Consider the following 16,814-nt stretch of genomic DNA (forward strand, 5'->3'; position numbering starts at 1 on the left):
TCGTTTGGAAAAGCAGTTTGAAATGTTATCTACATGTTACAGAAATGAAAATAATATTATTTATAATTTTTCATAATATAATATCAACTATAACCTGTACGCCCAAGTTGACAAACCGGTATAAATTTCCCGGCAAATCAAAGCAACTTTTTGTTGGCATATGGTCGCTTTCAGTGCTGCCTCTTCGCGACACAAATAAACACTAGAGAAATCAGGATCAGGAAAAGATTTGCTGGAGAACTTTTTAATTATTTTTTGGTTCTTCCTTGCCACTAGGTAAGAGTTGTATGGTTCTGAATCCCATCCACTCCCATTGGGCCTCAGGTGCCCTTTCTCACGGTCCTGCTAACGGCTTTTAATCCAGGTCCTTGCGTGATTGACACTGACGAAATCGTGCAAGTTATTCTGCATTGACCGCAAACATAATTTAAGCAGAGGTATTCTGTCGTTGACATTGCTTGACCTGAAATGCTAAGTACGAGGCCGCGCTCTTTTCATTTCTGAAGAAAGGCCGTATGTTAAACTAGCAAATTGACTTTTCCCCTCACTTGAAACGCATATGCATACGTTTTCTACCTTCCACCTCATGGTGACAGTGTTTTGTGTTTCACAGCTCGTCCTGAAGGAGTGTAGAATGAAGCTCAAGTCTGTCTGAATCATCTCGTAATTTATGAGCAATGTCTTTCCAACTGGGAGGCATCCTGTCCTCTGGGAATGCATCCAGCATCATTCCCGAGGAGGAGCAAATCATCGCTCTGTTGGAAAGAGGCACTGTGGTCCACAAGTTTTACCACAGAAAACGAATGGAGAAAAAAACGCTGATGCTCCGGCGAGAGACGAGGCAAATTATCTGGTGCAGGAACAACACCAATCCGAAATCCTTTGAAGGGAGTGGTAATATAACCTTCATGTTCGTTGATAATTATTTTATAACTCCAATTTCAGTAAACCTTTTTGAGGTGAAAGAAATCCGACCAGGGAAGTGCTCAAAAGATTTTGAGAAATGGCCTGATGACTCGAGACGACAGGATGCCTCCAAGTGCTTTGTAGTCGTGTATGGCACTGAGTTCAAGCTCAAATCCCTGTCCATAGTTGGTATGATTTTTACAATTTTTTGGCATAGGTAAATTTTAAAATTACTAAATTCTCCAGCATGGTCTGAGAGAGAATGCGAGAATTGGATCCGTGGGCTGAAATACATGATCACGGACACCACCAATGCCTCATACCCTTTGCTGGTAGAAAGGTGGCTCAGGAGAGAATTCTACGCCATGGAAAATGCAAGAGAAAAGTAAGATTCTTAATTCTCACAGATCATCCAATTACAATCTGTCTTACCAAGGATCACGCTGAAAGAAGTCCGAAGTTTTTTGCCAAGAGTGAATTGCAAGATTCCCACGAAACGACTTGGTGAAGTTTTTCAAGAAGTCGACACCAGGTTGCGGCAGGAATTAGGCTTTGATGACTTCACCGCTCTCTACTACAAACTTATGTTCAGCGATGAAGCGGTACGTTTTTTCTAAACTTAATCACTTGACAAATAATCTTCTCTTGCAGGCGGCCGCTGGTGCAGAAATATTTCTGAGGTACAGCACAGATAAGGTCATGTCGCTGCAGGACTTTCAGAACTTCATGGACATGGAGCAGAAGGACACCATGGGCAATGACGAGCGGCTTGTTTCTCAGTTCATGCGAGACTACCTCCAGGATCCACTGAGGGACGTCCAGGAGCCGTACTTCACTGAAAATGAGGTCTTGAGATCTTTCTTTTATTGACTCCACTGGGGATATTCTTGGGGTGTTTGCTTTGATATATTAGCATTTGTGGATTTTTGTGTAAAATTGTCAAGCCTCGTTTTTTCAGTTCATCTCCACTTTATAATCCGATGAGAAATAATTTAATATGCCAACTCCATCGTCTGTCCTTCTTAAACAGTTCATGGATTTTCTCTACTCGAAGCAAAATGATCTTTGGGACAGCACATTCTCTCCTGTGTATCAAGACATGTCTTGCCCGCTCTCTCACTACTGGATATCCTCCTCCCACAATACGTAATGCCCTTTGGTTTCATCTCTTTAACAAAATTTAAAATTTCCCCATTCTCTAAAGGTACCTGACGGGCGATCAGTTCTCTAGCGAATCGTCCTTGGAAGCGTACGCACGGTGTTTGCGGATGGGCTGCCGCTGCATCGAGCTGGACTGCTGGGACGGCCCGGATGACATGCCCTTCATCTACCATGGGCACACGCTGACGTCCAAAATTAAATTTGTCGACGTCATAAAGACCATCAAGGAGCACGCGTTTGTCACTTCTGAGTAGGTTTTGCACTGCTTGGGGGACGCTGAAATTTATTTGCTGAAATCAATTTTAGATATCCTGTGATTCTCTCTATTGAGGATAACTGCTCTCTGCCCCAACAACGAAACATGGCCAGAGCTTTCCAGGAGGTCTTTGGCGACATGTTGCTCACCCAGCCAGTGGACAGAAATGAAACTTGCTTGCCGTCTCCGCTCAAGTTGCGAAGGAAAATAATTTTAAAGCACAAAAAACTGAAAGAGGGCGAATTTTGTGTGCGCGATGACGAAGGTATTAGTTTCTAACTATGTTTTCAACACGCGCTGCAATAATTTGATCGCAGTTCGAGACATGGACCTGCGAAACACCGTCAAAAACGGAATTCTCTTCCTGCAAGACAACGTCGACCGCACTTGGTATCCACACTTTTTTGTGCTGACCCAAAACTCCCTGATCTACACAGACAGCTGCAATCAAGACCAACAGCAAGACAACGAGGAAGAGGAAGAACCTGAGTGTGAAAGTACTAATCTCGGTGTAAGAGATGTGAGTAGCATTTTCAGTGGAGAAAAATGGTTTTTACCTTCTTAATTTGTCAGGGAAACAACGACGAACTTCATTTTAGTGAAAAGTGGTTCCACGGTAGACTACCAGATGGAAGAAGGGAAGCTGAAGAGCTGCTGAAAACGTACTCGCATTTGGGAGATGGAACTTTCCTTGTTCGCAACAGCCACATCTTTGTTGGGGACTATTCACTGTCCTTTTGGTTAGCTAATTAATTTTTGTTTAATTCTATTCCTGAAAAAATTTTTGATGAATAATTTTTGGGAATTTTTAAAAACTAAGATTGACCAACTAGAAAAGATTTTAATTTTATCACTTTCAGAGCTTATGAAGCTATCGTTGTGCAATTATTTTGGTCGAGATACCTTGCTCAAGGTTAAACTTTAATATTCCTTGAAGTTTAGTTAAGTTTGGGCACTTTCTAATTTTTTGATGAGGAAACTCTTAGAATTAGACGTTTTAGTTTTTAATGAAACCTTTAATCCATGCAGCCTTTCTTGATATGAACCACAAACAAATATGGAAATTTTTATTTTACCAGTTTAAAATTTTTTTAGAAAATAGCTTGAAATTTATAAATTGATTAAAATTTCAGTTTTTGAACTTAATTTTTTAAATTTATGCATTCTCCAGTGAGACAATTCGAAAAAAATTGGAAACCTTGTTAAAAGCAGTTCTGATCGGATCTAGCTATGAATTCAATTAAGTCACCATGAATGGGAATTGGTAACCTTTTGGAACCAAATATATTACTATTACAGGAGGCAAGGAAAGGTGTACCACTGTCACATCAAATCGAGGCAAGACCGGGGCCAAACGAAATACTACCTCCACGACACAGTCGGTTTCGATAGTCTGTACAGTCTGATTACCTACTATAAAAACAATTCACTGAGAAGCCAGGTACGTGCGCGTCTGTCTGCAGTAGATAGTAGTCTTCTCTTTCTTCACTTAAATTCCCGCTAGTGGCTGGCCGTGTAGAGAAGCTTTTTCGCAAATTAACCTTTCCGTTTTCGGAGTGGCTCATTAACTGCATGGTGCATGCTGGGCTTGTTCGCTGTTCGTCAAGGTTGGTAGAGGGCGCTCCTTATTCAGCCGCTTACCCTGGCCTCGTCCCCAGGAGTTCCTGATCACGCTCAAGGAGCCCGTGCCGCAACCCAACAAGCACGAGGGCATGCCTTGGTTCGCCAGGCGTTGCAACAAACAGCGCGCGGAAACGCTCCTCAGGAGAGTTCCGCAAGACGGCGCCTTCTTGGTCAGACCCAGCGACCAGGACGCCAACTCATTCACAATCTCGTTCCGGTATTATTCTTTCAAATCGCTAATTTAAATGGGAAATTGCTTAGTGTTTGGACATTCAACATATATATGGCACCACCGTTCATGTCCAGTTTCTAAATATTAAGATTTAGTCCTGCTATTTATGCACCCTTTGCGCTAAACAAATGATTTAACGTTATGGAAACCAAATTCGGTTAAACAAATCGCGGTGGACTCGATAACATATAATGTTTTCTTAGGTTTATACCGCAACTGTCTTGACAAGTGTTGGTTTACAGCAAGTCAAATTAAGTCTTTCTGTGCCAAGAATACAAAGAAGCGGGAATATAAAATATTTGACTTGAAGAACCTGAAAATTGCCAATGAACTGTGGCGCCATCTGTTGGTAGCTACAAACACCAACAACTTCCCCAATGGGCGTGTTAACTATTTTTAATAATTTGACATAAAACAATTTGTTCTCAGAGCCGACAGGAGGATCAAACACTGCAGGATCAAGGTTGACGGCCGTCTCTACTCCATCGGGGCAGCCCAGTTTGAAAGCCTGGTCGAACTGGTCTCTTTCTACGAACGCACGCCTCTGTACCACAGGGTCAAGCTCATCCACCCCGTCAACGAATCTACCGTCGGCAATAACCAAAACATGGTGAGTGATCATTTTCATGGAATTCAATGTAATTTTACTGGTAAAAATGAAATGGTTAAAGTTCTCAGCTTTAATCTTAATAAAAATGGGGGCTATCAATCAAATTCTTTAATCCCACGCTCCCGCAGGCCTCCGATCAGCAGTATTTACTCTCGGAACAAAATACATACCAGAGTATTAGTTGCAGAGAATTCTGAATCATTTTTTGTTGTTAATGTCCGATGCTGGGCAATAATTGCAAAGAGCTACGTTAAGAGATACTTGTATACCGTTAAAAAAATTCACAATCCTAAAATTTTGAATCGACTATAAAGAGTGAAAATTCTGCTTCTAATATCACGAATTCTACAAGGAAATATTCCGTGTAAGTGCATATAATAGTAGCCATCTCGTTAAGTTGTTAAGTTTTGTTTTTAATTTATATGAGGGGTTTAAATTATAACTATTAGACGTGGGAAAATTAGATAGAATGCACGGGAATTATAGTTAAATAATTTTTATTTCTGTAATGTATAACATACCCTACACCAGTTTCATAAATAATTGCAACAAATGCAGTCTTTTTGTAAAAAGTCCAAAGTTGTTTGAGATAAATTTCAATTTCAGTCTATTTGAATGAGTCTCCAGGGTTCAGTCATTGCAAATCGTGCGACTTGTTCATTTTTTTGCTGCTGCTGTTGTGACCTCTTTCTCCTCGACGGGAGCTTCGGTGGCGGGAGCGTTGTTTTCTGGTGTCCCGTTGGTTTTAACTGTGGGTTGAGGACTCTCCGGCTGCTGCACCACCCGCGTGGGGGGTTTGCTCAAGAGGAGGGTGGTGGGCACCACCGAGGTCGGTTGGATAGGCACCATATACGTGCGCACCAACATGTACGGAGTGCCTCCGAGGGCGGCTGCATCATACGGATTCCAGAACGTTTGCTGCTGCTGCTGCTGCTGCTGCTGTTGTTGTTGTTGGGGTTGAGGTTGGAAGGGTGAATGCAACCCTTGGTACGAAGGGGTGAATTGTGTGAAGGACTGTGGATAGGAGGGTTGCTTGGCTTCTTGGACGAACTGGGGTTTGTACGTGGGGGTGAATTGCGCCTGGTTCTGTGGATACTGCGAGGGTTGCTTGGCTTCTTGGACGAATTGTGGTTGCTGGAACTCGGTTATGATTGGCTGATGCGTCGTAGGATTGAATCCAGCTGGTGGTGCCATCTGCTGAGGCTGAGTTTTGACGAGGGGCATGGGGTTGAAATTAGTGAAGGGCTGCTGGCTGGGTTTCAGCGGTGGGAGGTAGGACACCGGCTGCTGGGGTTGGTGCATGTAGGGTATCTGCGGTTGGCGCGCGGTCAGGTATGGGTTTTTGGCCATGTTGGCCACCACGGCCGACGGCGTGATCACCATTGGGGTGGACGCAGTAGACGGAGGCGATGTTTTCATGTGCATCGTGGTCGGGTTAGTCGGCTGCGGGCTGAAAGGTCTGCGTACAGGCTGCTGGATCGCAGGCGACGCTGTGATGATGCCGTCGTGGTGCTGAACCAGCTGAGGTGGAGGCGTGGAGGATCGCTTGGGAATGTCCTCAGGTCTGAATCCCGCCGTTGGCTCAGGGCGTTTGGGCTCCTTGCCATGGTGGTAACCGGCCTGCGTGGGGTCGTAGGTGCTGAACACGGGCCTCACAGCGACTGGCGAGTTGCCCACCTCGGGAGGCTTGCCGGTGAAGAAGGGCTTTGAGGCGAGTGAATTCAGGTGGCTGAAGAAGCCTTCAAAGGTGCGTTTGTCGGGGGTGAGCACGGCGCCGCCTGGCTCGATGCGCACCTCGGACTGGAAGTTGCCCCTCTTGTCCGAAACGTAAGTGATCACTCGCAGGTCGCCGTTCGGGTCGCTCATTGAGTAGGTGCCGCTCACTTTGCCATCCTCGCAGTGTTCCTCCTGTACCTGATAGTTTCCCGTCATCGCGTCTTGGGCTGCGTAGCGGAAGTCGTAGTTAGGCGTGCCGTCCATGCGGGCAGGGGCAAACTGCAAAGGCGCAGGCGGTGGAGGCGCCCTCGCCCTGTGGTCTGGCACCGTGCTTTTCTGTGAAACAATTTGTTGTAATTAGCGAATTAGGATTAGGAACTTGTAAAGCCAATTTAGATATTCCCTTTCTTATTGATATAAAATTTTCGGGGGTTGCAACTCTTTACGAAAGTTTGGTAAACTTTCTTGGCCGTAAACCTTTTTAATGCTTGTAAGAAGTCAGCTCAGCAGGATAAATAATCTCTTAAAATCGTAAATACAACACTAAATTTACGACTAAAACAACTGCTTCTGATCAAAACCAACAAAATAAAAAAAGATACACATTATAGGAACCAGAAATCCAATTAGAAAATGCAGCTATCAAATTAATTTACATCGTTCCGTTATTCTCCTTAAAGTGGATGATTGAGAACCAAGATGTCTAATTTTATCTAAATTCTCTGTGGCATCCAAATCAGAAGAATAATTTATTTTGATCCCGCTTTGGCTGCCTTATTTTAATGGAAGGGTTGAGTGCATTCCTTTTTAAGCCACACAAGTGATGCATCGCTGAATAATTGTTGTCACGTCGCTCACTCTCTCGCTTATCGAAATGTCAAGAATTCCAAATGGATCAAGTTTTGTGTCAGGAAACTTACCCGTGGCTCGGGTTTGTTGCTGCCAAAGTTGAAGCTGAAAGCGCAGCAGGCGGCCACGCAGGTGAACACCACCAAAATCTAAATCAGAAAAAAACGACTTACTATAAATTAAAAATGCAAGTACCATATTCACTCTCATTAGTAAAAATTCGTGCATTAATGTACCAATAGTCAAAGGCCAGATTTATTTTGTGAAATTTTTGTCAGTAACAGCATCTTTTCATAGACGCTTTTCTTTGAGGTGGCTTCAATAGGAGTGAAAAGCTATTCAGGGGTAGGAATTTAGAGGACATAAAAGAAGTGCTAATAAAATTAATGTGAACTCACTCGCAACACAAGGCCGTCGGATCTCATGGTGTCCTTCTCACGCACCTGGCTAGACAAAACTAGTCTGGCAGCCGACTGTCGAGTCACTTATATTGGGAGGAGAGGGATGCAGCAGGAGGCGGGCTCGCAGCATCTCTCTCCTGGCTCTCTTCTGCCTGCTGGCTATGCATCCGGCATCCCATCCCTCGTGGCTGGCAGAAGCGCTTGAAATTATTACCTCTGCCGGCATCCTGGAATAATTCATATCATTTGTATCTGCACCGAACTCTGAAAGCTAAAGATAGCTTGTTATGACTTGGCTGGGCGGCTCGTTGCTCTTTGATTTAATTTCTAAAACTCACGCATTGATTTTTTTACTTATTTCGATCGTAGTTGTATTTATTGCTCCCAATTCCACGGGCAAACGTAAGAGAAAATGTAATTCAAAGGAAAAGCAAATTGAAAATTTGTACGCAATCAATAATAAGAAGAGGATGAGATAAAGATCAAAATGTACTGTCTTACTTTTCATCCAAATTTTATTTTGGTGCTAGCAAAATGCTTTAAATAACATTGTATCAAATGCTTGATAGTGAAAGTGCGCTCTTTCCATTTTAAAATACTGCTGTAAAAATACTCTGAATAATTTAGAAGGGTCACTAGCCGCCTAATACGTGTTGCATGCACCTTCCCGTGCGACTTGAGGCGATCATGCAAGCCGAAACTAAAGTATTTACCACCTCTTTAATCAAAAGATTCCCCGACACCCCCGTACCAATAAAACGCCGGCTGGCTACTGTCGGAATAAATCATCCCCGACGGTCTCTCCGGTGTATTTAACTTTGATATATAACTGCTGCTATTCCTAAAAAAATCGAGCGCGTCTTCATTCACCCAGCGATAAAAAAATACTTCTTTAAATCAAGCTTTTAATATTTTGTAATTATTTAGTGAGAATCCAATTTTTCATGGGAATACATACATGGTTCCTCGGGTCTACTTAAAGAGAATTACAATCAAGATATAGTCACAGTGGCCGTTATTACTCAGATTCGGATCTTTCCGGATCAGACATTTACTCCGTTCACCCACCAGACCAAATTTACAGTTAATTTTCCTGTTCTATCCGCATCCCCCGGTCTGTGGAAAACTCATCAAGTTTAGATTGTACTCTCGTGATCTTTGATTGATGGAGCTGTGAGAAAAAAAACAAAAATAAACAATCCCGCGCCCGTGCAGTGTGGAAGAAAGATAATTGTGTTTCTCTTCATGATAGCTAATTGAAATGTTTTCCGATGAGGCGTTTTTCGATCTGTCTACCACGGCATGCTCGTCTCCCGCGGAGTCGTTTGGTTAAAATTACCTGAGCTACAACTGAGGCTAGTAACATGTTAAATTCCTGTTGATTTTATTGATTTTTTGGAGCACTTTACGTCAGTGACCAAAGCGGAGGATGATAACCGTGGGAATTGAGGCACAAAAGGGAAACGCCGGTCAAAATCGGGCAGTAAAGCTTCCTGTCTGAATCGTGCACCGTCATGTTGTTCTAGAGCATCAATAATTAATTTTAACGCCGCCGACAATAAGTCGCCACTGGCAATTAAGTACAAAATTTTTATTATTTTAAGCATTTTAACTACAATTTAACAAAACTAGCCTTGGGTCGATACAAAAAATGGAAATTGATTTACAAGGAGTGAAGCCATATTTACATTGTTTCATTTCATTTTTTACTCTGAGATAATTTAAATCGCGTGAGAGCTACTTTCACAGTCTTAAGTTATTAAAATTGGAGCAAAATAATTATTAAATACCATATTGGTTGTACTACAGGATTGAGTTCAATCAGACGTATATCAAATTGGTACGTTCTATCAGTGCCGCAATTACGATCATATTATTTAACACTCAATATACTTGATTTATGAATTTTATCCACAGGTAAAACGCACCAATTATAAAAGAAATCGCCCTCAGTCCGTTCAAGTTTTTAAACACCTTATTTTCTTATAATTTTAAACCAGAAAAACTAATCTGGAAAACTATTAGATGTACGTGGCATTAAAAAAAAATATTTTTTGGTGTTTTAATTAAATTTTTACCAATTAACTTTTGTTATTTCTTGACGGCCAACTAAGATAAAAATCTTGAAAGTAATTCCTGATATTTTCTTTCTCCAGTAAATCCAGGAACGCTCATTTGATATGCGTGAAAACTCTGATAGCAGCAGTTAAACAAGGAAAGATATATTCAACAGGAAAAACCCGAAGGAGTCGTAATCTGATAAGGGCCGGGCATAACAGTACCTCATTCAACGGCCGAGATGTAACTTAATTATTCCCCTGCGTACAAAAACTTATTGGGAAGAGATAAATCATGAGGGTGCAATAGTCATAAAATAACGGTACAAGCCAGGCGAGAACACGAATTCATTTGCATATAAGAAAGAGATGGCGGGTGGGAGTGAAAATGCGGATGAAAGGTGGAAAGACGCGGCTCATTTCTTTGCCCTGCTCTCGTGATATCGGCGGCGGCGCGCATTGTTTTTTCTCTAACTAAGCGGCGGGCGCTCTCCCCCTCACACCCTCCCTTAGGCAAGGTGACCTTTTTCCAGCTCGGCATTCTTTGATGGGAAATGTTGATATCCGAACCTTTAACCGCATAACTACGTGCTGCTGCTTAATATCTGGCCGAATCTCCTCTGCGCGCGGCTCTTCCCATTCTCTCTCCATCCTCTCACTTTTAATTCGAAATTACACCGGACGGACAGAAATCACTGAATGATGAGAGAGCGACGCTCTTTCCTTCTTTCTTTCTTTCTTGTCAGCCTGCTCGAAAAATTATTTCCCGATCATTACGGCGATTAACGCCGCGTATCCCACCGGCGCACGGGAAGTCGGCCCTTTTTTTGCTTTGGTCTTTTCAAAAAGTGACGAGTGATTCATGGGCACCAAAGACAAATTGAGAGCGCTGCTGCTTACCTCTTCATCGTATACATTCGACCCCAACATTTTTCATTTTGACTAATTCGTTTCGTTGCTCCGGGCTCTTTTCATCAATCCTTCCTCGACGAGACAGAAGCATCATCGGTGAATAATTCCTAGGGTGGAAAGAAAATTAGTAACCCCTTAAATGGGATATTTATTTCGCTGCTATATTAGTTAGTTGAGAGCCTCAATAGAGGAAGGAATGTCAAAATTTTAATTTGCATTGTGTTTTATTAATTTTAACACGAATTTAAATCATTCAAATGAATCAAAAATAGACAATAACGTTCAGCATTATTTAATTTATTTTGCCAACTGCCTTGAGTGCTGGTTTATTTTCCATTTAAACGATAAATGATCTATTTTCACGAGTTAACTGTTGGGAAAAATACAGAAAATTGTACACATTTTTGCAAATCCATACAATAAGTCAGCTTCCGCGTACTTTTTTACTTTCCCAGTGCTATCAGTAAAAGATTTTGTAATCTAAAGTCAACTTTCAACCGCTATCAAATCAATAATCTTTTATAAAAAAGGAATGGGGATTATGAATAAATTTTAACATTTTAAGGACCCAATTACCTATGCGATCACAGACTTCAGTAATGAAATTTGTTTTCCTGCGTCAGTGAAAGATGAGAACCAAAAGTAATTTATTGGGTAACTGCGTATCCCCAGCCGCGCCTCGTTTAAAAATCCCAATTTCCCTGCCAATAGCTAATCTTTTTTCAATTGGTCCAAATAAATATATCATGGATCCTTTTCTATTTTTGTCAAAGACAACCTAAAGCAATAGATTTATTCACACATTATCCCAACTCCTCAAGCGGGAATTCTCCTGAAAAGACAGGAAAATTGTCTGACTGATAGCGGAGAGGGCATTGGCTTGTCCACGCAGTGATGGATGTTAATTGTATAGTGTGTCTCACATGCAGGCATTGGTAATGATTAATCTAATTCCTCTCGCTGCTGCGTCTGTGTTTCAGGTAGAGGAGGATGACACCGGAGCGAGCGCCGGCTACACGGACCCGTCCGTCTTCACCTCGACGGTCAGTACTAGCAATCGTTAAATAAAATAACACACAATGAGAGAAAATCTCGGCTCGGTTTGATGGAAAACGAGTCAAAAATCTCCTCCCCTTGGAGCAGTGTGGCAATAAAACTTACACAGCGTGCCGTGCGGGCCGCAATAAAAAATTCAACGGATATTTTAATGGGGATTTCTTTTTAAATTATTAACATAATTTTTATAAAGGGGTTAATAATTTTCTGAATCGAGCTTGTTTCCTCTCTCTTTCTCTGGGAAGACCACAGCCGTCGTAAAGCGAGCCCCCACCTCACATTTGGATTTATGGCCAATAAACCGACAAGCACGAAGATTTGAGGGTGTTGGAAAAATTCCACTGTCCGGTTTTAATTACCGTTTCTCCGGGCATTGTTACAGTTGACTGTGATGGCGAGGTACGACTATCAGGCGCAGATGTCAGACGAACTGTCGTTCCCAACAGGCGCCATTATCCAGAACGTGACCATGGAACAGGGCGGATGGTGGCGTGGCGACTACGGCGGCAGACATCAGCAAATGTTTCCCAGCAATTACGTCGTTGAGGTTGACAATAATTCTAGCAGCACCGCGGCGTCGGTCGACGATCAAAATGAGGTAACGTATAAAAAGTTGTTTTATGGGCAGTAAATTCAGGGTTTGTCCGAATTTTTCCTTTGGCTGGATAATAAAAAATTATGTTTTTCCCCCAGCGGATAGATATTATTTAAGTTTTGCCGAAATCCAAGAAAAATTACCACAGGCGCAAGTGAAAAGCCTAAAGAACAAAAAATATTTTTATGCTAACTCAAAATTTTATCCCATCTCTGGACAGAAGATTACTGGTTAAGACTATTGAAAAATGTATGAGAGTTAAATTGAAAACGGGTTTAAAATAAAATCATTTCCTGACCAGGTGCATCAATGAATGAATTTTGAGCGGACAAGCTCTTTAAAAACATTCGAGAAAGCTATTGATTTTTCCGATTTTTCTACGTTAGTTGATTTAAAAAGTGACAAAATACTGTATTTAACACATTTAAGCTAAAGCGATTTATTTTCAATTTTGCCGTTTGTATATTTTTGTGCTTTCTTTTCCCTAAAATTTTAAAGGAAATGATGGTAATTTCCTGAAACCTTTTGTCAAACCTGAGTAAATTATACTAAATGTTGTACAGACCTCGGACTCAATGCTGCTGGGAAACCTGCAAAAGGGCGCAATCAACCTGACTGGGGTGGTGGTCGAGCTAGAAAACAACTCATCCAGCATTCCCGGCCATGAGTGGCAGCTGAAAATCACCAACTCGAGGATGACCTTGCCTTTTGTGGTGAGTGAATTGAATTGCGGTTACACCTTGTCGATTTGGTTGAAACCCTGTAATTTTTCCCTTCAGGTCGCCGCCCCCACGAGAGAGGTGGCGCTGGAATGGGGCAGTTGCATTCGAGACACGGCTGCCAGGGCCAACGACCGCGACATCAGGCAGCGGGAGCAGGAGAGGAGCATGCGGGTGGCTGTTGAAATCTCCAGCCTCATCATCTACTGCAAGTCGGTCGCATTTGACAAGGAAAAATTCCAGGCCGGCTTCGACTTCACTGAGATGTCATCGTTCCCTGAGAATAAGGCTGAGAAAATCATGTGTTCCAATGAAATGAAGTTCTTTCTTAAATACCACCAGGTAAGAGGCTGAACATTTTTGCCACTGAAAATGTGTCATTTTTGTTTTTGGTCAATCCATTGAGTCCATTTATCGAGATGATAATTTTAGCTGTTTACGGAGCATTTGATTTTTTTTTTCAAAATTGATTTAAAAAAAATTACTCTCCATTTTGATGAAGTTTGGTTCTAAGATATTGTTTGATGTGACCAATCGATCTTTTTTGACATTGCAAGAAAAAACACGAATTTTCCTTTAATTGTTTATCTTACGCTTTTTTAAATAATTTTCCATAGAGCAAATAATTATAAATATTCTGAATGCAAATGTACAATTTAATTTTTTTACATGTTTACCAAATTTCTGAAAATCTGAATGAAAATTCGTCCATTTTTTAATAAAACATCAATAATCATCAAATCAATGTTTTTACCAAAAATGAAAGCGTCAATTTCTAGAGTTTTCTTTCCAAATGTACGGGTGTAATATTTTAATTATTTCGATTGTAGCACCAAATTAGCCGTGTTTACCCCAAAGGACAAAGACTGGACTCCTCCAACTACAATCCCGTGCCCATGTGGAACATTGGCTCGCAGATGGTGGCCCTCAATTTCCAGACTGGAGACAAGTGTATGCAATTGAACCAAGCAAAATTCCGGGCCAACGGAAACTGCGGCTACTTGCTCAAGCCTGAATTTATGGTTAGAGATGAATACGATCCTTACGACAAGGCGTGCATGGCGGGAAACACCTTCATGCAGGTCAAACTAAAGGTAACTGATGTCTACTTGACAATTTTCGTCGTGTTTTCTAGTTGTGATAGTTGTAATGTTAGATATTTAAGCCCAAAGTAGTAATCATTTTTAAGACAATTTCATTTGTTTTAAACAAATTTCTTGAAATTGATAGTAACCATGAAATTATGACTTATGCGAGTTTTCCAAGCGCGTAAAATAGTCATGCAGGACCAGAAAAATTAGAGGGTTGTTTTTTCAGATAGAAAATTCGAATTGCTCTTAAGGATAATTATGCTTTGTTCGAGCAATTTATTCGCTGCAGGGGTTAAAAAATGAATTTCAAGATGTCAATTTTAAATTTAGAAAATCAGCTTAAAAATAGTTAAGCTTCATCTTGATTTTAATCCAAATAAGTCAAACTTATAATTATTTACTTAGAAATAGCTGAAACAATTTTTAAATATAAAAATATCGCTAATTTTTGTGCAAATCCCTCAGGTAATTGGTGCCAGGCACCTGAGCCGGCAGAAGAAAGGAATTATTAGTCCATTTGTCGAGGTTGAAGTGATCGGTCTTGATTACGACTCTGGCGTGAAGCTGAGGACCAAAGCTATTTGTAAGAATCGCATTAAATAAATCTTTCCACTCCTAAATAAATGAATATCAGCTGACAACGGTTTCAATCCTGTGTGGAACGAAACGACCCAGTTTGAGGTCGTGTGCCCGCAACTAGCTTTCCTGCGGTTCGTTGTATATGATGAGGATGTTTTCGGAGACTCGAATTTTGTTTGCCATGGCACGTACAGTGTAAGTTCAACGGCAATTTCAAATTATTGTTAAGACCCTGAGAATTGGTTCCTGCAGATCATGGCCATTCGCACTGGATACAGGAGCATCGCTCTCAAGAACAATTTCAGCGAGGACCTTGAACTTGCCTCACTCTTGGTCCACATGGAGATTAGAAACTATCGAGTGGTGAGTTTTATTTTAATTAATCCAACAAGGCAGGTTTATTCCGCTGGAACATAACATTTTTTGCCATCGTGTTCTCTTTTGTGATGATAAATGGACCACCATAGTCAAAAGATTTAATCTAGCATTGTTTAAATGTTACAGTCTGGACGATATGGTACAAAAAAAACTTGAAAAACAATCTAAAAATCTAATTTTTGTTTACTCGTGATGATTTTTTATTAAAAGATTCCACGTGGCAAGTCTCTTAAGATAATTTCGTAATAGATATTTCAGGCGCCTCTAACGGTTTTTTTTAAGATACAATAATACACATTTTCTTTAAGCTTAAAAAACGGAGAAGAATTATTTTATAATCTTTATAAATAAGAATTCAATTTAAATCTGTTTTAAATTTAACATAATATTTTACATTAATTGTATGCATTGTCAAAATGTTGCTTAACTTTAAAATTTATAGCAGAAACAAATAATTTTTTAAATATTTAAATTTGTTGGCTGTTTATACACTAAATTTGTAAACGCATAGAAAATCGTAATAATCCAGGTTATTCTGTCTAAAAAAAATATTTTGATATATTAGTTATATATTGTTGTTGTCTTATCAAGGAGTCTGCATACGTTATAATTAGAAGAAAAATCTTAAATAATATGAAAATCAAAATCCCTAATATGAGTCAAGGCAGGAATTAAAATTACTTCTTCTTTCAAATGCTGAATCTGGTTTTCTTGAATTTAATTCTGATTATTTTCTTTGTAGCAAGAGTTTGAAAACACCAACATCCGTGGCATCCCGAACGCTATCAACATCACCGTGAATGGCACGCCGACCATGGGCGATTTCACCGATTTCAATTCCTCTCGAGCCTGACAAGTCACTTTTTGATCTGCAAAACTGCATTTTATAGTCACTGCACCTCTTACCTTCCTGTGACTTTGAAACTCTTTCTTCCACTACTCGATAAGCAATTCATTACAACTTATCTGCGCTAAACACCGATTTTACTAGCTTGTACGTTGCATGATGAGTGTTATTTAGTTTTAGCAACAAGCCTTTTCTTTCTAAACGCGACAATATTATCACAAGTTTTGAGTGGAAAACGGGGCTCAAAGCTCCCGATTTATGTGCCTTGGCAGAGGACGTTCTGCCAAATTCCTTCCGATGCTGTGAATTTGGAAATATATCAGTGCAATATCAAACTTAAAATAATATTTTTAAAAACGGATGTGAGAGAATTTGATCATTTTGGAATGTAACCCACTGCTAAGCTTAAGTGAAAATATTCCACCGAACAAACCTGTAGTTATGGGAAATTTTGCATTTATGTTATCAACGAATCTTCTTGACAAAATGCACAATGAGTTGTGAGACGGAACTTATATCTTTTGCTCTAGGCTTAAAATTTTATATTTACGTATTTACCTGCATGACACTGTTCATATGAAAACGATCGCATTTCTGGTTGAAGAGTAAGCATTATTTACATCAGAACACATTAAAAATGCTTGTTACATTATAATTAATTGATCGAGTTTGATTTCCATTAATTCCTTAATTTTAAATTACGAACAAAGAAAATTAGTTCACAAAGGTCATTAAGATAAATAATAAATGAATTCTTTTGATGGTTGACAAATGTGATGCAATTCAGGCCTTTGTTTCAAGCACCATTAGAAGGCAAATTTTTGGT

General features: G+C 40.4%; 2 protein-coding genes across 3 annotated transcripts; one reads left to right on the forward strand and one right to left on the reverse strand.

The window, feature by feature from the left end:
- Nucleotides 1–156: 156 nt before the first annotated feature.
- Nucleotides 157–16,647, forward strand: LOC135941529 (1-phosphatidylinositol 4,5-bisphosphate phosphodiesterase gamma-1-like). Of its 2 annotated transcripts, none has more exons than XM_065487139.1 (23): nt 157–276; nt 614–894; nt 946–1,095; nt 1,153–1,291; nt 1,343–1,508; nt 1,558–1,752; nt 1,937–2,052; nt 2,111–2,317; nt 2,374–2,588; nt 2,641–2,843; nt 2,897–3,063; nt 3,623–3,764; nt 3,982–4,163; nt 4,608–4,788; nt 11,704–11,766; nt 12,162–12,377; nt 12,938–13,087; nt 13,154–13,435; nt 13,924–14,187; nt 14,650–14,767; nt 14,819–14,958; nt 15,016–15,126; nt 15,884–16,647. In XM_065487139.1, the coding sequence occupies exons 2-23, from the start codon at nt 678–680 to the stop codon at nt 15,992–15,994; spliced, it is 3,735 nt and encodes a 1,244-aa protein (XP_065343211.1). In that variant the 5' UTR covers nt 157–276; nt 614–677; the 3' UTR covers nt 15,995–16,647. The 2 variants fall into 2 exon arrangements, with proteins under 2 accessions (XP_065343211.1, XP_065343210.1); XM_065487138.1 differs by having other exon boundaries at nt 183–437.
- Nucleotides 5,275–7,839, reverse strand: LOC135941531 (proteoglycan 4-like). Its single transcript, XM_065487141.1, has 3 exons — nt 7,752–7,839; nt 7,425–7,502; nt 5,275–6,840 (listed from the first exon to the last, which is right to left on the reverse strand). The coding sequence occupies exons 1-3, from the start codon at nt 7,776–7,778 to the stop codon at nt 5,446–5,448; spliced, it is 1,500 nt and encodes a 499-aa protein (XP_065343213.1). The 5' UTR covers nt 7,779–7,839; the 3' UTR covers nt 5,275–5,445.
- Nucleotides 16,648–16,814: the final 167 nt, after the last annotated feature.

This window comes from Cloeon dipterum, chromosome 3 (genome assembly GCF_949628265.1).
Source record: "Cloeon dipterum chromosome 3, ieCloDipt1.1, whole genome shotgun sequence".
Taxonomy (NCBI): domain Eukaryota; kingdom Metazoa; phylum Arthropoda; class Insecta; order Ephemeroptera; family Baetidae; genus Cloeon; species Cloeon dipterum.